The following is a 22,327-nucleotide window of genomic DNA, read 5'->3' as shown; positions in this document are numbered from 1 at the left end:
GTATGTATGTATATACTGTATATATACTGTGTATATATATATATATATATATATATATATATATATGTATATATATATATATATATATATATGTATATATATATATATATATATATATATATGATCGGGGTAGGGGTCCCTCTCCTGGGGTAGATGGACATCTCCTTACCCACAGCAGCCGGGAAACAGCACTAGTCGAGGGTCTTCATGCAATCTGGTCAGCACCGGTTTTTATTTAGTGACACCAATAATCAAACAAACAAAACATAAAAATAAACCCTAGCTCGTCTGGCACTAACTAGATAGGTAACTCCCTCTCTACATGTGGCAGGGCCTACTGCCTTACCACAAACATAGTACATAACAATGTCACAGTGTCTCAGAATAAAACCTCAGTGTCTGTTCTCCCCAGGGTGTGTGAGACACTGCATCAAAACTGTTACACAGCTATATGGGGCCACTTCCAGGTATAAACCCTAATTAGCATGCTCTAAGGCTTAAAGGCCTAACACCTGAAATGGACCTGTGGATGGAGTCCTCCTTTCTCTCTCACATCCACACCCCCAGGACCCATTCTCCGGCTTTTACCAAAAGCCGACACTCAGATCTACTTGTAAAATAGACTTTTCCTGGGGGTTAAAATACATATTACAGGAATCTGGGACACATATACATGCCATCCCTAACCTCTCTACTGCTCCTATCACAATATATATATATATATATATGTATATATATAATTTTTTTTTTATGGGGTAGGTGTGGCATGTATGTTGTAGGTGTGGCATATGTATGCATATACTGTATATATAGAGATATATATACATTAGATATGTTAATTTATACATAGAGTTATGGGTCAATGTATTATGGAGTAGGCACATTTAAATGTATGGGTATTCATTTACATGTGGATGGACATGTATGTGTAGGTAGGTACATCATAATTGGATATATGTGTGTATACATTTATATATTAGGTAGATGGGGATATATATGTGTATGTGCATGGGCACATATCTATGGATCTAGTGGTATGTAAGGGTAAGCTTACAGGTATATATGTGCATGTAGGATGCTGTATGTACATAGATATAGAAATGTACACACACGGATAGATAGAAGTTAGGCATTTAGGTATATGTATACATGGGTATACACATATAGATACAGTGACAAATGCAGGATTTTGAAAAGGGGGTTTCCAAATAGTTGGTTACAGAGCCAATGACAAAAAAGTCTAACCAGAATAAGCCTGCAATGTACACTTTATTGTGTACTTCAAGTGTTTTTATATAAATAATATAAATAACAAGGCATCTTGGCATAAAACTTGCTCAATGTGATTTGTAGCGACTGCACATGTGCTAGAACTTCAGAAAGCCAGTACAGCAAATGTGTTACCCTGAGTGTACACACAATGATGCTGGTGCGATTGGATCAGATGGCATTGCAAATGGAGCAGTGGAGTGATGGGCGTTCCTGGGCGGTAACCTGAAGTGAACTCAAAAAGAGTGTTTCATGGGCATGTTTTGTGGGTGTTGTGGGGTCATCAGTGAAAGCTGCTGTGTTCTCAGATTCAGATCCGCAACTTCAGAGGTCACGTTTAGATGGAGAAACTATGCACTTAATATTTTGCTCGCCGCCTGACAGTTTTGGTGCCCTCCTCCCATGGCATTTTCTTAATACTAATGCAGGCATGTTTATAGGCAATTTGGCTCCCAGTGCGGACAGTTAAAAAATGCGCTTCCACCCCCCATTGACAGTTTACATTATAATTTTTCCTCCATATAGTAATGCCCAGTACACATTATGCTACACACTGTAATGTCCATTACACATTATGCCACAAACAGTTATGCCTCTAACACCATTTTATGCCCCATAGTAAGGCTTCAAATTACGTTTCAATTACCTGCTCGTTGCAAGGGGCCTCATGGTCATTGCCAGGAGTTTCATGCTTGTTCTCAGGGGTTTAATGCTCTTTGCCAAGTGTTTTATGCTATGGGTTTACATGCTTGTTGCCAGGGGTCTCATGCTCATTGCCATGGGATTCATGCTCATTGTTAGGGGTCTCCTGCTCGTTGCCAGGGGTCTCCTGCTCATTGCCAGGGGTCTTTTGCTCGTTCTCAGGGGTTATACAAGAAAAGATGCAGCTTTCTGCTTCTTCTCCCAACTTTATGGAAGGAGAAAGTTACAAGAGTTACATTAGACCAGGGAAGTAGGCAGATGTTGGCTCATACTCATCATGATTTCGGATGAAGTGAGGGGATGCAACTCTGAGGGGGGTTTTATTTTTACTCATGTTGTTATAAATTCTAACTTCTCCAATTGGCCCTAGACATGAGGTTTTTGTTTTTACCCCCTTCAAGGGTCTTGAACCTCAAGTGTGCACACATTTGTAGTAGTTAGAACAAAGGAAGAGGGGTTGAACGTTTTGTGCATTACATTGTTACTGACATGTTTTTTCCAAATTTCAGAACCGCACAGTGGGGTCGGAGACACCTGGATCATGGTGCATTCTTTTATCTTCTGGGTGGAGAGATATGTAAGGGAGAATGGTTTAGTGCAGACTGCAGAGAGACAGCGGGGTCAAATCAGGTGGTTGTGGAGAGGAATAAAGTGGGAACAGCTGGACGCAGAAGCCGCTAGGGCCGCTAGGCAATACAGATATCCAAGGAGGACAGTATTACATTTGGGGGAGAAATGATTTAGGCAGAACAAGTTTCTGGAGCCTGGTCAGGGGAATTAAAATAGACCTAAGCAAGGTACACTCATGTTGGCCCAGACGCACTCCTGGTTTGGTCAAACATAGTTCCATAGAAGGCAGTGGCAGCCAGCAGCAGGGCCAGTTATGCACAGGACAGGGTGGCAGGTCAATAGGATAATAGGCAAATTCATAACCAACTTAGGAGGTAGGGTGATTAGGCACACATGAATAGTGGCTTCAATGGAATCACTATACATGGCAAATGAAGTACATCTGTCAGATTACAGAATAGCATAGTTTATAGAGGATCTACTAGCAGGGGGCAGGGAGTAGGCGGATAGTTGGTGGGGAATGCAATTGTAAACTAAATCATAATAATGGTACAAAGATAATCATGTGGTGTGAAGAAGATATATCCTTGGGGGGCCGTGTAGTGATTTTGCAAGTAATTGGCTTGTCTGCCTAACAACAGGCAGTGGGCACCTATGTTGATGTGCGACACCTATGCTGGTGTATGCAGCAGTGCTGCGGTGATTGTCATGTCCCCCATTGATATTGGAGATCATGGAGGCGCCTCCCAAAATGAAGGATGGCAGTGCATAAGTCTAGGTATTGACTTTGCACTGCGCAGTGAGGGAGGAGTTTACTGACTTCACTTGATCTAGAATACAGATTATTTTTTCTTTGTGACTGATGTTGTCTGTGGAACCAGCTAATTGTTAAGAGTGAAAAACAAAGATTTGACTATTGTATAGATAAATATTGCTATTAGTATTTGTCTAGATTAATGGGTTGAGACCTATATGAAGGTTAACTCTTTATGGGTGTCTGTTTAAAGGATATACGATAAGATAGTAATTAATAAAGTTGAACAAACTGATTTAAAGGGCCGGGTAGTGCTAATAGTTGAATTTACAGAAACAAAACTCTTGGTAGCAAATTGAGCATGAAAAGGTACTTGGATAAAACAGGTGGTACTAAAATGGGGAACAATAAACCCCAGGCAGAGTGATCTGCACTCACCCAAAAATATACCTGTGTACCTAGAATCATTAAATGCAACGGGGCCTGAAAACCCTATTAATATGTCAAATGCAGCAGAAGTAGCAAGGGAGGTATTATCTATTTTACTGCCCATGATAGAAAAACGGTTTGTGCTAATGACTGACCAAAAATTTGATCTATTACAAGAATCTCTAAATTCGGTAATTAAGACACTTGAGGTAAATATCAAGAGAATTGACACAGTTGAACAAAGAGTTAGTGATATGGAAGATAGAACAATAAAAATCCAAAAACAACTTCAATTATAGACATCAATGATAGAAACTCTTGAAGAGAAAATAGAGGATCTTGAAAATAGACATTGTTGAAATAATCTCAGATTTATAGGAAGCCTAGAGCAGGTTAGAGGTCAAGAACTAATAGAGGTATTACAAATAGAGCTAATAGAAGCCCTCATGCTGGGAGAAACCCTAGGAGAAGTAATAATCGAAAGAACCCATAGGTTAGGCCCAGAACGCCGAGAGAATACAGAGACCTAGAGTTGTGTTCGCAAGATTTCTGAAGTTTAGAGACAAGAAAGCAATCTTGAGGGCATATAGAAAACTTCCCTCATTTACACTGTATGGTGTTAAAATCTTAATATTTCATGATTTCTCAGCCCAAGTTTCCAGGAAAAGAAGAGAATTTACACCACTATGCTCACTACTCCACAATGACTTCATGATAGCATACCCAGCTAAATTGAAGATAATGAAAAATGATCAACAGTATACATTTGGGGAAGTTAAAGATGCAAAAATGTATGTTGAGCATCTAATAGGTATAGATAAGCACTAGGTTAGCACCTTAATCTGATTCTCCAAATGGGTATGAAAAAAGAAAAGTCTTGAATAAGAATTTGTATATAGTTGGATATCAGGAGGATAAAGTGGGAAAAAGAGGTACTGATAGGAAAGAAGAACAAAGTCAACTACAAATAGAGGAACATTTTATATACAGTGTTAAAGGGGGTTATGAGAGGTGAGCATGAGCGACATTTTAAAGGGAGAGGGAAAATAAGAATGGGAAATAAAAGTAAAAGGGGAAAGAAATCAAGGAGGCTACAATATGTCAGACAGAAGAGAGACAGATAGATCGAACCCTGTGCCCAAGATCCGTATTCTGTCATGGAATGTAGAAGGGCTTAACACACCTATCAAAAGGAAAAAGGTGGTTAATCATTTAAAAAATATCAATCAGATATTGTGTTTTTACAGGAAACCCATTGGGAATTAAGGGCCTGATTCAGAGCCGGACGCAATTAGCGCTCGCTCGTCCAGAAAATAGGGGTGGCTATTCAAATGAACCGTTCGCTCTTTGCGGTCTCTTCATGCCTCTATGTCTGAATGAGCAATCCAAACTTGCGGTCGTTTTTTGGAAAAATACGCCCCCTGGCCGCTCGCCTCCTACGTCATGTCCCCTATTTAATAGATTAATCGAATACATTGACCAGCGTATGAAATGCTCGCTATTCTTGTGGTTGGTTTTTGCTACCACAAATTTGCGAGCAGTTCTGGCTATAAAATAACCCAGTGACGTGGTCAGTGACGCTGCTGTATTAATTATGCACAACCATAAAACGCCCGTTTTGACCTTTAAGCACGCCTGCGTTCTGATCTCCACTCCCCGTTTTCAAGCACCTTCCCCTGTTACCACCCACATACGCCTCCTCCTGTCACTCATATTAGCAGGCATTCGCTATTTAGTGAACAAACGATTTTCGGCCGCACTGACTGGTTCGAGCATGCGTATTAAGATCCGTACGCATGCGCAGTTGGACAAACATTGCTCGAAGCGAACGAGCGGCCGCTTACGAGAGGCTCTGAATCAGGCCCTAAGTACACAAAGGGCATTAATGCCAACTGGATAGGTGAGTGCGTAACTGCCTCAACTAACAATAATATTTAATAAAAACCTTGATTATACCATAGACCATAAAGTGGCAGACCCAGGAGGGAGATATTAGTTATCAGACCTTAGGATTGCAAAAAACAAATTTATGTTACTGAACATCAATGCACCAAATGAACAGAATCATAATTTTTTCCTGTTAATCTCACAATTGTTACTAAGAAGATATACACCAAATCAAATAATAGGTGGAGATTTTAATTGTGTAGGTAAGTTAAGGCTAGATAAATCCAACCTAACAAAAGTAAGGAGTCATCAAAAGAAGGAGAATATTTTAATAATCAAAAACCATCACTCAGTGGTAGACTCATGGAGGCTGTTCAATCCCAATAATATAAAGTATACCTTCTACTCCCACCCTAATAAATCTTTCTCTAGAACAGATTATCTATTGGTGTCAGATCTTCTGATTGGCTCATGCATTCGATTATAGCATGAGCAGTTCTATTTGACACAGAAGCATGCATGCATCAGTGAGGTGCATGCATGCATCTTAGTGTAAAAATCTTGTTAAGTGTTACTTTAAAAAAAAAGTTGATGTGGGGTCCCCCCCTAAAAGCACAACCAGCCCCAGACTTTTGACAGCCAGTCCTGGTTGTGTAAATACAGGGGAAAAATGTGTAGGATTCCACTGTACTTAGCACAACTAGCACCAGGCTCTGAGCTGATCCTGGTTCTGGAAAAACAGGGAAAAAAATGCATAGGGTTTCACTGTAATTTCCATAAACAGCACCTGGCTCTTTCTAGTGGGTGGGTAATGCCACAGCCAGGGAAACTCTATCACTGGGTTCTCTGGTATAAGCAATACCCCTGACCACTAGTCAACTCAGTCCAGGGATCCCTGGTGAGTTGGGGACCCCCCAATACATGGTCCCCCTCCAGGGCACCCCATGCCTAGGCTAATAACCTGGGGCTATTTCTGGCTAGGCCTAATAGCCTAGTCACTACTTATGAAGAGAGACTTCCTTCTGAGTGCAGACACCCTCTGCCTTCAAGTCCCTTCCTCATTGCAATCCTGTGGGTGCAGCAACTGCTGTACCCCCTGTGCAGCCACTGGCACCCCCTGTACAGCTCTGTGTCACCACACATATGTTTTGCATTTTTTATGAATGGCTATGACCATGCCTCCCCAGATGAGCCATTCTCCCTTTTCAGTAGGTTGTAGGTCTTGGACACTCTCTACAACTGCCTACTTTGTCCCTGATCCTTAAAGTAGACTGTATACTGCCTACCACATATGATTTCTTAAAAGGGAAGTCTATTCTGAAGCTACCGCAAGGAGACTGTATTCTCCAGATCAGGGTTGGATTCATGGGAGAACAGCAGGGGCAGTTGCCCCTGGTACCTCACACACAAAGAGCACTCACATAGGTTCAGTCTGCCGAGAGCAGGTGCCTAGTGGTACCTGTTCCTGGATTGTAATGGGGCTGCTGTGCTGCTGCTTCTGAATGCAATGGTACCTGTTCCTGGATTGTAATGGGGCTGCTGTGCTGCTGCTTCTGAATGCAGTGGTACCTGTTCCTCGATGGTCATGGGGCTGCTGTGCTGCTGCTTCTGAATGCATAGGGCATACAGAGTGCCAGTAGCTGGCCCAGCACCTATTTGTCCCTGACTGACTGTTTATTCCTCCTCACTTGTTGCACTCCACTGGTAATGATGACACCATGATACTGACACTTGGGGATGACATGTTTTTATGTCTCATCCCCCAAGAATATGACAAGGAACAGGTCAGCAGTGTGCTGGAGCATAGCTTCTTGACAAGGAATGTGAGGAGGACTGTGCCAAAACCAGCCCACCCATTAAGCAGAGGTCAGTGAGTACAACTATAAAGATTAGGAGAGATAAATCATTAAATGTATTATATAAGGGGTGGGGGTGAGGGAAGGGCAAAATAATTGAATCTATTAATATTGGGGGCATTGTTTGCATAGTGCTGTAGGGGGCAAGTTGAGGCATAATATTATTACTGGGGGAATTGTGTGGAATATTGGGGAAAACTGTGGGAATAATATTGATACTAAAGGCTTTGAGTGGCATAATGGGGGGCTCTGTGGGGCCTAATATTGATATTGGCAGAATTGTGTGGCATACTGGGGGCATTGTGTGGCATAATATTAATGCTTATGAGAATTGTGTGGCATAATGTGGACACTCTGATATATTGGGAGGCACTGTGTAACATACTGGGCACACTATATGGCATAATGTTTATACTGGAGACACACTGACATAATGTGATAATGGTGGTACTGTGTAGCATTATTTACCTTATTAATAGGGGCCCCAACAAATCACAGCTCTTTTTAGGATGTTATCAATTTACTAGTACAACTCCTGATGATATGGGTTATCCAGCCCATTTTGCCAATGAAAGATACTGCCAATGTTTCTATTTATCCTTCATCTTTTGACATTTGTCTCTAACTAACATCACATTATCCATTCTGTGTGTGGATACATTACAATATATCATTATTATAACAATACTGCTGAATAAAAGAAAATAAACTATTTCAACTTTACTTTCATGTGGGCTTCCAGGTTATTATAAATATCCATAATAAATGCAAAAATGTTGTTACAAATTTGCTAAGTTTCTTACATTCCAAAAAAACATAAAATAAATTATGAAAAAGGGAAGCCTGGGCTCTACTATAATTCTGACCTAATCCTTACCTGATCCCTCCTGGATGAAGCATTTTATATAAGGTATACAAACTATTTACAGTTTTCAGATGAGATTAATCTCACTGAGTGCAAGGATTTTATTGTCTTCACAAAGTCCTGCCTTATTACATCTGTACCAACAACAGAATGCCTATTTTTCTCCATAATTCACATGTTCTTGCCAAATGGTACCACCACTTTCTTGAAGAAGAACCAGATATAAACAGCTCAATATCTGGGGGCAAACATAAATTAGGCCAGCACCATCTGTTCCAAGGGGGGTGGGGTGCCTTGCTAGATTGTAACAAGTGTCTTTGAGTTAGGAAAAATGCTGCACCTTCAGCCTTGGTCTATTGCATTATATTACAATATTCTAATTGGAAGAGTAAGAACTATAAAAAAGAGCAAATGTATTTTGTCACAAGTGCATGAGTTTAATATTTTGATTAAGTTCTTCATACTGGAGACTGCCGCCTTTCCTCCCCTCTGGTAACCACATCTCACTCCAGAAGTCAAGATTTCTCCTGATCAGCCCTTCACTTTTGGAACAAGCTCTCTTATACCAACAGACTACCCCCCAGCCTGCATTGTTCCAAGCGGGCATTGAAACTCTCCTGCTAATAAAAGCATATCTGTCCTCCACTTAACCATGTCACCATGCAGTCTACAACTTAACTCCCCTTACACTGGCTCACTCCTTATGTATTCTGTTTGTTTCTCCCATCCCTTTGGACTGTAAGCTCCATGAGCAGGGCCTTCCTTCCTCCCTCCTCTTCTCATCACCTACTTCTCTTGCAGACCTGCTACACATCCTCCTTGGGCTCTCCTGTCATCTGTTTTTATTTTTTCAGGTGAACTAGACCTAACATTTGTGCCTACACTGACAGCTACAGGTTTTAGCTGATGCTGTACTTTTCATTTGCACACATTCCATCAGTGACTGTATCGAGATTTGTATGCTATTTGAATTGTTCTGTTTTACCCGGTATTGTCTTATAGTTTTGCCATCTGTATGGTACTATAGAACACCTGTGGTGTTCTATAAATAAAATGTAATAATAATAACAGGTCATGAAGCAACCAGAATATAATAGGACTTTCCCTCTAATGTAATAGTATACACTTGTGGTGTTCTATAAATAAAATGTAGTAATAATAATAGGTCATGAAACTACCAGAATATAATAGGACTTTCCTTCCAATGTAATAGTACACACTTGATGCATTTCTCTTGTTTAGAAAAAGCACCAAAGTTTGACTTACTCAAAGGGGCATATACCTTCCCCAGTCACAATCCTTTGATATATGGGTTAATTTAAAACCATAAGAGAGCACCAAGAGACAATATTTTCTTATATGAAAGTTATGCTTAGGACTTGATAGCATTATGGGCCTAAAAAGAATCAGTGGGTCTCCAAACCCCATTAGAAATGGAAACACTTATAAAAAGAGCTAAAATGTTCTGTTGTCTTGCTTAAGACAGATTATGCTTTATTGTGCTCATCAGTCAGAGACAGAACAACAAAATCCAACTTCTGGTCTGCTGTGATGTTATCATGTTCATTAGCCTTCTCAAATACAGCAAAGAATAGCTCATACATCTTTTACAGTTAGGTCTGCACAATTTTGCATACTCATGTAGTATCCCCAAAGTTACTAGATTATCAACAGCACAGTCTTTATAAAATTTGAAATAGTTGGGGTTCAATGAACCATTTACTAATAACTACTTAGTTATAACCTACTCATTTCAAAACCAAGTGAAGAACAGATTTTACTCATTTCAGTTGGATGAGCCACAAACGTACAATGTCCATCTGGTTATTGCGAGTTCAACAAAATAAATCTTTATTCAAAATTTCAAATGAGTATTTGCAGTTTTATCATCCATATATCAAAACAATTCATAATATTTGCTTTCCAATGAACAATAATAACCAATATTTATAGAATCAGTATCAAGAATAGAAATCTCTAAAAATATTTTTCTGAACAGTAAATCTAAAACAAAAAATAAGGCATAAAATCAAATAAGTATAAGTATTTTACTTCAAAAGATGAGATACTTAGACTTATTTTATATTTGTATGGTTTATTTTTTAAGTTTTAAATTGTTTATTAGGATAAATATTTTTTTAAATAATAAAAGTACACAGACAATAAATTCAGCTTGTAAACTATGCATAATAGATTAATAGGTAATACATAAGTTACATTCATACATATATCTATTTAAAGTTGGTTCTACTTTGGCCTATGTAAGTGAAATATCTTTCAAGTAATAACTGTGTACTTTATAGTCTTATGCCTTCTCTATCTAACCCCACTTCTCCCATAAGGTAGTTGCTACAGTAAAGGAAAAAAATATCTATATATAAAACAATATATAGAGCCTCTTGAACAGTATTTTCAGATACAGAAGTGGCTTGTTATAAATATTATTTTTCTATTAACATTTATTTTTATAGCAGCAATAATATGGGAACAAAACACTGATAAATCGAGACTGGGTAAAAATAGATATACAAAGTGGTATAAGGAACCTGCTCACAAATTTACAATCTATAGCTTGCTATGCTTTTAAGAAAAAACAAAAGAATCTTCAAAGTTTCTAGAAAACAAAAATATCCAGGTCAATAGTTAAATTTCTTGTGGATCCTTTGTAACTGTCTTGAACTGGTGTCTTCTCCACTGTCACTATCCCTCTATCACAGGTCAGTATTCATCCATACACTGGATAGATGCTCAACAAATGGAGGTGTCCTAATCTGCCAGGACTGCAAGAAAATAGGAAACATTATATGAAACCTGATATACAGTTGTCAGCAGCAGCTACAGAGGTACATTTATGTCTTCAGTTCTATACATCATGTTTCACTTCATTTATAATCTATGTAGACCAAAAACCCCAATCCATATAAAGAAAACTCCAATATATTTATTTTTATGTACTATAGTATTTATTTATTGGAAACTTACACTTATCAGTATACCTACTTCATAGAGGTAGGAAGACCCTGCTTGCAAACTTACAATCTATAGGGAGATAGCCATTGATACACAAGGATAGGTGCTATATATTGCATTTTGGTCCAGCCTGAATGCAGAGTTTCTTGGTGGGCTGTATAATCTGGACACACAGGAATGTTGGCCAAAGATAAGAAGGATGTGAAAGAAAGACAATTTGTGAGGTTATATGTGTACTCTGAAAGGAAATGTAATTAGATATGGTAGCTATGAAGGTTATGTGGGCAGTTCTGGGATCTTACATGGTGTGAATTTATTTATTAAGTTATTAGCATAACACACATATTTCACAGGGCTTTACAGAGAATATTTTGTTCTTCACATCAGACCCTACCCCAGTGGAGCTTACAATTTATGTTCCCTACCACATACACACACACATACATTTGGGATAATTTTTTGTTGGAAGCCAATTGACCTACCAGTATGTTTTTAGAGTTTGGTAGGAAACCCATGCAAACATGTGGAGAACATACAAGCTCCACACACTGAACCTTGGCAGGAATTGAACCCAGGACGTCAGTGCTATGAGGCTGTGAAGCAAATCATTGTGCATTAGGTATAACCTTCAGAAAATTAAATGTTATGAAGGTCTTACTACCAAGTAGCAAATGTCAAAAACAAGCATTCGGTCTAACCAATTAAAATAATTGTTAAAAGCCTCCTCTCCTAACCCCCTTTGCTACCTCAAATCCCTATCTGTCCTCTTCTGTGAACATTTGGACAAAATAACATACTTGAATGCACTCCCTAAGCTTAGAGCAAACTTCATGTACAATGATGATGTTCATACAATGCTACTCACTGCGACAACCACTTTCTTTTGCTGACTAATATGCTGGTCCTTAAAATAGTGCATGAAGTCCCGATATACCTGTAACTTACAGTGGTGATCCTGTGCTTTAGAATTCTGCCATTGGTACATTGCAAATGATTATCAAAATTACAATTACACGCATGCTCACCTGCACTAGAATGACCAGGCAACTATTTAGCTGAAGGACGAACAGAGTAAATTACTTGAGGTTCTGGTAAACCTGAACCACCATCCAGACCACCTTCAGTTGAATCAGGACCACCTGCAACAGACAAATTGTCATCCATCACAACCTGAACAAGTGGCACAGAGAAATATGCAGTGAGAAGAAATAAGAAAAAAATTATGCCCTACGATGGTGTTGATGTGCAGCAGAAGCAGCCCTGGACTATGCCTGGCTAGAGACATAGTAGTTAAAACTGGATGGCATAGGCCAATAGAATGTTGAAGGCATCAAAAGCCAAGCATGTAGGGCAAAATAGGGGTAGAAGCCACACTGATGGGGAATGATGGGAAGGAGGCACAAGGCACTGTAAAAGAAGGTAAATGACTGAAGAGTAGGGGGCTTGACTATACAAACAAAAGGAAATACAGGAGGTAGAACAGGTGTGTAGGACAATAACATCCAGTGGAGTAGCACATGTGAATTCCCCAGAAGACCCACATTGAAGGAGAATTGAGAGCAGAGCTAAGGAACAGGGCAGAGGCTGCATCCTACTGCACAAGCACAGGGTATGGGGAGTAGTGCTAGACAAAAGCTGGGATGGGGCTCATCAAGAGGGGAAGTGGGGGAGCCCACCACTTACAGTCAATTCCTAATGGATAAATTGACCCTCTGGCATTGAACTGGTGTATAACTCAATTGGATTAAATCAAATCTGCTGTGTTTTTACCTTCATTTGCAACAACCAAATAGATCTAAAATACAGAACTGTACTGCTAAAGCAATCCTCATCAAAATTTTCAACTAATGCAATATGTTGCTCCTGATTATAATCATCAAAAAAGATCTGCCAATAATAATGAAGAAATGTTTATAGCCATGTTACAATTAATGGAAACTGATGCTGATTGGATTGATGTTTTATAGAATAATTTCTCATAATTACTATACATCAGTTCAATTTACTGTGTGCAGTATGTTGCAGAGCCCATAGTGTGTATCTCACTGTCATTTGGTAGAGTAATACCTGCTGAATTTGGTGTTATGATAAATATAAATGACCCAGGCCAAGTTCCATAGTTATTGGCTGTAATTCCATTTCTTTTGGATCCACTATAACTGGTCTGGCCCTGAATCTTCCTCACTGTCACTTGTCCCACATCATTGGTTAGTAGTCCAGCATGGATTGCTGCTCGGCAAATGGAAGAATCCTAAAGACACCAATAAACTCAATATCATATCCATTTCACTCTGCATTTTGTTTGAAACTGCTAAAAAATGTTGCTCTATAAAAAGTAAAGTACAGATTTCTCTTACATCGGTGTAGACATCAGTTCCCCAAATAGATTTTCCATTCTCAAGGCACCCAGAGGGACATTGGACACTAAGTAATGCAAATATCAATGTAGTTTATGAATTTCCAGAAGGTAACATTCATAACATAAATACTTTCTAAATTGTTTATCTAATTTATTTCAATTTGAAAAAACATGATTGCAGAAAAGACTTACTCGGCAAAAGATTCTTCTATGTCTCTTGCAGTTGTTGAACAAGAAGCTTGTACTATAAGAGGAAAACATAACATCAGTCCCTTTGTAGAGATGTCAGCAGCAGTTACAAAGGTAGATATTCAGCATCATTTCTAGATATGGTGAAACATTCACTATAGTCATGGGCCATACACTTGAAATGTTGAGGCTGATCCAGCCATTGTTCTTCTTAGAGCTCCACTGTTTGTCCCACAGTCAATAACAGAGGCTAAGGATGATTTTTGAGCAGGAAGACCAAAGAGAAGCAGCAATCTCTGTGATATCATGTAGTTTGTGGCTTCTGGTTGGTCAATCTTTTACACCCTTTAAATATGGTTGACAGAACACCTCCAACAGCTATCTATGAGTGCTAGTCACATTACTCAATTGTACACCATATAGTAATATAATGTAGTGTCATATATGCCATAGAATATAATATCTTAAAAGCATTACTAATTAATCGGAAAAACAAATTTTCTATGTGACAAAAAAATCAATAAAATTAAATATAAACATGTTGTTTTCCCCTTAAAAACACCAATTTGTAAATTTTTACCTACAGTAGTAGAATTGAAAATTTAATTGAAGTAGAAAAAATTATTTCATATAGCCACAGAGCTAATGTATTAGCTGTTAGATACAATTATCAAAATATAACCAGCACGTTAGAAGCAGATAAATAGTACTGCTGTCAGTCATCATGGTCACTACATACAGTATCTTTGAATTATCAAGAAAAGATACCCCACCTATAGGAGCATCTTTATATGGATCTATGTCTAATCTTGTTGCCACTATCTCATGATGTCCTTCTTATGCTTCCTTGCTACAAGCCCATCCCTGTCTCCCATTTCTTGCTGTGAGGAATCTAAAATAAACTTTACTCTATACACATTTTTGGTGAACTGGTGCAGTACAGTATGTAAATGTATATGTCTTTAAATGAGCCCCGGTACATTTTAAGTGTAACTTTAGATTTGGTTCCTTTATTGTTAAAATTATTCACCTCCATAATTATACATTTAGTGATTTTTTTTCTAAATTGTAAATAACATTGTAGATGTAGATAAAATAAAGGTTAGATATAGGAATCCTTGGAAATATATTACATTCTGTTCTTTATGTTTCTTGAATATAAACAACATAGATTTATAATGTAATCATTTTATGTAGTGTTAATGCCAGCTCCTGTTTAGATATTTAATTCGAGTACTGCTGCCATCAACTGTCTAAAGTTATTGAATTATCATGATCTCTTTGAATGATTTAGAAAGTATATAAAAAGCGCATGGTTAAGAATTCATCATGTTGCGATTCTAGTTAATTTGTGAAAATTTAATCTTGGAAGTGAATGACTTTTCTAAATTGACAGTAGATTGTAACTGAGATTTGTGCACATATACATACTCTATTTTTCCAATGCTACCCTTTTTCATCAAAGCAAAATAAAATATAATTTAATTTTGATACATTCTTTGTATTCTCTTTGTGAGCTTCTGCCAGTTAGAGGGGAAGGTGAATGATTTTTCTATTTAACCAGGACCTAACAGTAATCTAAAATATAACAAACTAAAAGTTGATATTGGCAATTGCAAGAACATATTTCAAAGTAATGATGACTATACTATCAGTCTCTGAATTGTAGAACAATGGTTGGTAGTCTATGGCTCTCCCGGTGATATTGATCTGCAAGTACCAATGTACCCTGCAGGCAGCTTTGTGGGATGTGTCATGCTCATTCATGTTGATTTGAGAATGTCAACACTATTTGTATTGGAGACCTGTATATTATCCCAGCTGAGTGTCCTATGATGCTGTTAAGCCTTTTAAACCTTCAAGTTTCATTTTTAAATAAGCAAAGTAGAGAATGGTGGCTACAGTTAGGGGTGGACATGAGGAGTGGAAACTGCTTCAGGTGCTGCACAAGATAATTTTATATGAATAAGTGATTGTGGACATTTTCTAAAATATAGTGAATGTGACACAGGAGTCTACATTAAATATTACCATGTGCCTCCATATATTGCAAAAGTATAAAAACTGAATGTGCATTTTCCATACTCTGTACACTAAATAATATTTTATTTACTGTATATGATTCTTACCACAGAGCACATGCTAAATATTCACTTTATAAACCTCAATCAGTATAAATGTTTGCAGATAATCAGACAACTAGGTAAATTTTCAATATATATTCAGCTATTTTCTAGAGAACCAATGCAGTGCTAATTTATGTACAAAAAAAAGTTTGAAGCATAACATAAAGCAATCAGTGTAGTAACAGCAAGAGGCCACAAAAATGACTAATTAACACCTAGGTACAACACTGCAATGCATTCATTTCTCAAATTTACATCAGTGTTACATACTGTGTGCAGTGTGTTATGGAGACCATAGTTTGTCTCTCACAATCACTTGGTAGAGAAATACCTGGTGGTACTTGGGTAGCTTTTCCAGTAGGTTTATTCGATGCTATGAGAAATATATATGATCCAGGCCAATATCCATAGTTTTTGCTTGTGATTCCATTTCTTGTGGATCCACTATAACTGGTCTGGCCTTGAATCTTCTTCACTGTCACTTGTCCCCCATGATTGGTTAGTGTTCCAGCATGGATAGCTGCGTGGCAAATGGAAGAATCCTAAAGACATCAATAGACACAATATCAGTTACATTTGACTCTGCATTTTGTTTGCAGCGGCTAAACTTTTTTATTCTATAAAAACTAAAAGCAAAGTACAGATTTATCTTACATCTGTGTAGACATCAGTTCCCCAAATAGATTTTATGTTCTCAAGGCACCCAGAGGGACATAGGACACTAAGGGATGCAAAAGTCAATATAGATTTTTAATTTCTTTGAAGTGACATTCATAACATAAATACTTTCCAAAATTCTTTATTTATCTAATTTATTTTCATTTGATAAAACATGTGATTTTAACCAGGACTTACTCTGTAATAGATTCTTCTATGTCTCTTGCAGTTGTTGAACAAGATGCTTGTACTGAAAGAGAAACATTACATGAGACCTGGTAAAAAGATGTCAGCAGCAGTGACAGAGGTAGATATAAAGCAACAATTCTAGATAAGGTGAAACATTCACTTTAGCCAAGGGCCATTCACAGGAACCCTTGGGGCTGCGTAAAGCCTTTGTTCATCTCATGGCTCCATGATTTGTACCACAACTAATAACAGAAGCTGAGGATAATATGTGAGCAATAAGACCATTGAGAAGCTATAAAGCCTGTGATATCATTGAGTTTGTGGATTCTGGTTGGTCCTTCAATTCACGCTATTTAAAAGTAGTGACCAGAAACAACTATAACAGCATCTGGGAGTGCTAAAGTCACATTACTAAATTGTACAACATACAGTAATTTATTAAAGTGTGATATATGCTACAAAGAATAGTGTCTGGACAGCACTATTAATTCGTTTGAAAATCACCATTTCCATGTAATAAAAAATAAATATAATTAAATATAAACATATTTTAATATTATGCATTTTCATAATTAGAGAATAAGAGACTATTTTCTCATTCATAAAAATTATTTTAAATGTAGATTAAATTAAGGTTATATATTGAAACCCTTGGATAAAATGACATTCTGTTCTTTATTGTGCTTGAATATAAACAATATTGATTTATAATTTAAGTATTTTATGTAGTGTTAATGCCACATTGTGTTCATATTTTCTAATTAGAGTCTGCTGCAATCAACTGCCTAAATGTATTCAATCATAATGATCTATTTTTATGATTGGAAAGTATCTAAAAATTGTATGGTTGAGACTTCATTATGTGAAGTAATATGTGAAGTTTATCTTAGAAGTGAATTGCTTTCTAATTTGAGGATACATGGTAACTGAGATGTGTGCACAGATACAGACTCTATTGGTTGGATGCTATCCTTATTCATCAAAGCTAAGTAAAATATAATGTATTTTTTGATACATGCTTTGTATTCTATTTGTGAGCTTCTGATAGCCAGTTAGAGGGGAAGGGTGAATGAGTTTTCCTTTTGTCCAAGACCTAACAGTAATCAAATAATGCCAAACTAAAAGTTGATATTGGCAATTGCTAAAACATCTTTCATAGAAATGAGCACTATACTATCAGTCTCTGAATTGTAGGACAATGGGTGGTAGTCTATGGTTCTCCAGCTGATGTTTATCTGCAAGTACCAATGTACCCTGTAGGCAGCTTTTTGGGATGTGTCATGGTCATTCATGTTGATTTGAGAATGTCAACACTATTTATCTTGGAGACCTGTGTATTATCCAAGTTGAGTGTCATTTGAGTCTGTATAGCTCCTTATACATTCAAGTTTTAGTTTTAAATAAGAAAAATAGAGAATGGTGAGTACAGTTTGAGTTGGACATAGGGAGTGGTAACTGCTTCAGTTGCTGCACCAGAGAATTTTTCCTGGCATAGTGATTGCTGCTACTTTCTGATATATAAAGAATGTGACACAGCAGTCTACATTAAATACTACCATGTGAATAATTTTCCATACTTTGTATATAAATATTATATTTTACTGTATATTATTCTTACCATAGTGCACATGCTATATATACACTTTTTAAACTTCAATAAGTATAATTGTTTGCAGATAATCATCCAGTGAGGTATATTTTCAATATATATTCAGATACTTTCTAGAGACCCAATGCAGTGGTAATGTACATCATAAAACAAAATTTGAATCATAACATAAAGTAGTGTAGTAACAGCAAATGTCCATAACAACTTCTAATTAACACTTCGGTACAATACAGCAATGCTTTCATTTCCCAACATTACATCAGTGCTATATGCTGTGGGCAGAATGTTGCAGAGCCCATAGTATGTCTCTCACTATTACTTGGTAGAGGAATACCTGCTGTGAGAAATATAAATGACCCAGACCAAGTTCCGTAGTTACTGGTTGTTATTCCATTCCTTGTGGATCCACTATAACTAGTCTGGCCCTCAGTCTTCTTCACTGTCACCTGTCCCCCATCATTGGTTAGTAGTCCAGCATGGATAGCTGCTCGGCAAATGGAAGAATCCTAAAGATAACAATAGACACAATATCAAATACAAATTAATCCGCATTTACCTTTTGGTTGCAGCTGATAAAAATTGTTGTTCTATAAAAAGTTAAGTTCTGATTTCTCTTACATCTGTGTAGATATCCGTTCCCCAAATAGAGTTTCCAGTGTCAAGGCACCCAGAGGGACATAGGACACTAAGAGATGCAAAAAGGAATATAATTGTTGAATTTCCAGAAATTATCATTCAAAACCTATACACATTCCCAAATTCTTTATTTAGATTATTTATTGCCATTTGATAAAACTTGTGATTGTAGCTGGAACTTACTGTGCAACAGATTCTTCTATGTCTTTTGCGGTCATTGAACAAGATGCTTGTACTAGGAAAGGGAAAACATTACATGAGACCTGATATAAAGATGTCAGCAGCAGTTACAGAAATGTAGATAGAAAAAGCACCATTTCTACAAATAGTGAAACATTCATTATACCCAAGGGCCATTCACAGGAGCCCTTGGGGTTGCACCATGCCATTGTTTTTCTCATGGCTCCGTGGTTTGTCCCACAGCCAATAACAGAGGCTGAGGATGATGTGTGAGCAGGAAGTACAATGAGAAGCTACATTTCCTCTGATATCATGGAGTTTGTGGATTTGGTTGGTCCTCAAATTTACACCATGTAAATATGGTGAGCAGAAACACCTCCAATAGCTACCTGGGAGTGCATCACTTTACTACATTTTATAAGATCTAGTAATATAATGAAGTGACATATATGCTTTAGAGAATAGTGTCTTGACAGTCTTATTGTTAATGTAAAAGTCACATTTTCCATGTAACAAATAAATAAATAAAATTATATATAAACATTTGTTGTTTTCCCCTTAAAAATCCAATGGGTATCTTTTTTCCTGCAGCAGTTAAATGGTAATTTTATTTAAGTAGCAAAGTTATTTAATATAGCCACAATGCTAATGTACAAGCCACTGTCATCTAGAAAGAGGGGAGCTAAATTAATCTATACACAAAAACCATACCCATTTTTTATGCACTGATGCAGTATGTAAATATATATCTTATTCAAAAAAATACACCTATCCTTCTTTAAATGATCCCCTGTATGCAAAAGTTAAGGTATTATAACTTTTGATCTGATTCCATGTATTGTATAAATGACAGTATGTAACTCCAAAATTAGATAATAAGTGAATATTTTTCCTTTTCCTAAATAAGGCTATAGATTAAACACAAGTTATATATAGGGAGCTTTGGAAATTAATAAATCACATTATGTTCTTTATTTTGCTAGAATATAAACAATATAGTTCTTACATGTAATAATTATATGTAGTGGTGATGCCACATCCTGTTCATATTTTATAATTAGAGTACTGCTTCCATCTACTGTCTTTATGGTATTAAATTATAATGATCTATTTTTGCCATTGAAAAAAATATCTAAAGCATGCATGGTTAAGACTTAATTGGATGAAAATTATGTGGTATAAAAGATTGTCAAGGTAATGGTTGACAGTCAATACATTGACACCAGATGGTGTTGACAGCTGTTGGTACAGTAGGATGATTTTAGGGTTAGGGTTAGGCTATCATGAGTGTTAAAGTTAGGTTTAAGGTTAAGGTCAATACTTTCTGCCACTATGGACATCCACATGCTTGATATGCCACATGGACATATACAAACATCTCACAATTAATCATTTGCTGTCCTCCAAAACACTAATACCACTAACCAAACAATGTAAATAGTATTGAGGAATATACAATGAGTTAAATGGTTATCTAACAAAGCAGCATTAATTTATATTTTAACTGCATGTTATATACAATATGAATATCTTTTACCCTTGTTGAAGCTTATTACATCATTTGACAAATGTAACAAACAAAGACAAAGTATATTATTTACCTTCAATGCACAGACTGAAGATACTTAACATCAGCAGAATTACAGTGGTCATTGTGTACAATGCTGCCATCTGTGACACTGGAAACAGGGAACTGCGAGATCACAAAACATTCCCAACTCCTTCCTATAAATACCCAAAGCATGTCCCACCTCTTCCACCCCTCCAAAAAAATGAAGCATGCCCAGCCCATTGTTTGAAGGAGGAGGTAATGGTGCAATACTCTGTCATTTTAGGCTGCTTTCCCTACCAATTCATAACCACAGATACTTCACTGGAATGTGCAAACTTAGATCTATGATGGACACTTTCTGCTCCTGTGCAAATACTCAGAGCACTGATAACATTGACTGTGGCAACTGGAGACTGTGATGTCTTGTGTTGGATTTAGCTCAGATCAAAAACTCTACAACATCTAATCATATAATGATAGTAACCTAAACCAAACAGGACAACACAAAGTATCATTTTCTGTGCTTGTGCAGACACTCACAGCCCTGATAACATTGTTAGCTGTTTACATTTGCTGATGTTAGATACTTACATGACAGCCAAAGCTTTTGTCCTAACCACTACTACACAGGGTTACCAAGGATCTTTTGTGGCACAACAAATATTGAAATAATAGTATTGGATCTTTACAACCATGAAGTTCATACTGCTTGATGGAAACATTACTTTTACTAGTAACAGGGTAAATGTTATTATTTTATACAGGGTCTGATTGAGAATCACACGCTATATCAATATTCTCACAAACGGCCGATGTATTTTCTTGTGTTCTTGTGCGCATTTGTCTGAGCCACAGCACACGTGTCCTTATTTTATTTATACAGAGTTGCAGATCAAATTAAGGGGCACGGTAGCAGAAATGTAAGGGGGGTTCCAGGACAGTGACGTAACAGGCAGGTGGCTAAATAGACACAGAGAGATGCTGCACCTTATGGGAGTGTCGCAGGCATTTGTGCAGATAGTGGTTGTTTACAAAGATGCTGAACCACTCACATAGGAAGCCATACTAAGATGGAGAAAATGCACCTGCCATAGGACTGGTGCAAGTTCTGATGGTGCGACCGATGGTGGCATCTAAGGACACACCAGATGGTAATGCAGCATCTTTAGATGCTGTGAATCGGCATCTCAGTCTCTACTCATTCAGACACATGGATGTACACCATGGAAAGAGTTTGTAGCAGGGATGTGCAGGATCGGTTCTACTCGGTTCCGTTCAGGTTTTTTTACCGAATCTTATTGGCAATCCAAAACTCGTGACAGCTGATACCCAATAAGATTCGGTAAAAAAACCTGAACGGAACCGAGTAGAACCGAGCCTGCACATCCCTAGTTTGTAGTGGTATTAGCATAAAGTCGCAGACACACAGATATATACCAGGGAAAGGCTTTGTAGTGGTATTAGCATAAAGTCACAGACACACGGATGTACACCAGGGAAAGGCTCTGTAGTGGTATTAGCATAAAGT

General features: G+C 37.4%; 1 protein-coding gene across 1 annotated transcript in view; it reads right to left on the bottom strand.

Annotated features, from left to right (window-relative positions):
• The window catches only part of LOC148506141 (uncharacterized), a 121,937-nt gene that overhangs the window by 51,307 nt on the left and 48,303 nt on the right, over positions 1-22,327 (bottom strand). Inside the window, exons 5-15 of the mRNA XM_088447193.1 lie at positions 19,251-19,302; positions 19,050-19,116; positions 18,766-18,937; positions 16,832-16,883; positions 16,631-16,697; positions 16,308-16,518; positions 13,854-13,905; positions 13,660-13,726; positions 13,370-13,553; positions 12,383-12,441; positions 2,015-2,176 (exon numbers count right to left, since the gene is read on the bottom strand). Coding sequence (XP_088303319.1) covers positions 2,015-2,176; positions 12,383-12,441; positions 13,370-13,553; positions 13,660-13,726; positions 13,854-13,905; positions 16,308-16,518; positions 16,631-16,697; positions 16,832-16,883; positions 18,766-18,937; positions 19,050-19,116; positions 19,251-19,302 — 1,145 coding nt within the window. The remainder of the gene's footprint in view (positions 1-2,014; positions 2,177-12,382; positions 12,442-13,369; positions 13,554-13,659; positions 13,727-13,853; positions 13,906-16,307; positions 16,519-16,630; positions 16,698-16,831; positions 16,884-18,765; positions 18,938-19,049; positions 19,117-19,250; positions 19,303-22,327) is intronic.

The sequence above is a fragment of the Taudactylus pleione genome, unplaced genomic scaffold, assembly GCF_031769625.1.
Source record: "Taudactylus pleione unplaced genomic scaffold, aTauple2 ptg000423l, whole genome shotgun sequence".
NCBI classification, from domain to species: domain Eukaryota; kingdom Metazoa; phylum Chordata; class Amphibia; order Anura; family Myobatrachidae; genus Taudactylus; species Taudactylus pleione.
The sequence above is the reverse complement of the archived record's forward strand: the minus strand, read 5'-3'. Positions and strand labels throughout refer to the sequence as shown.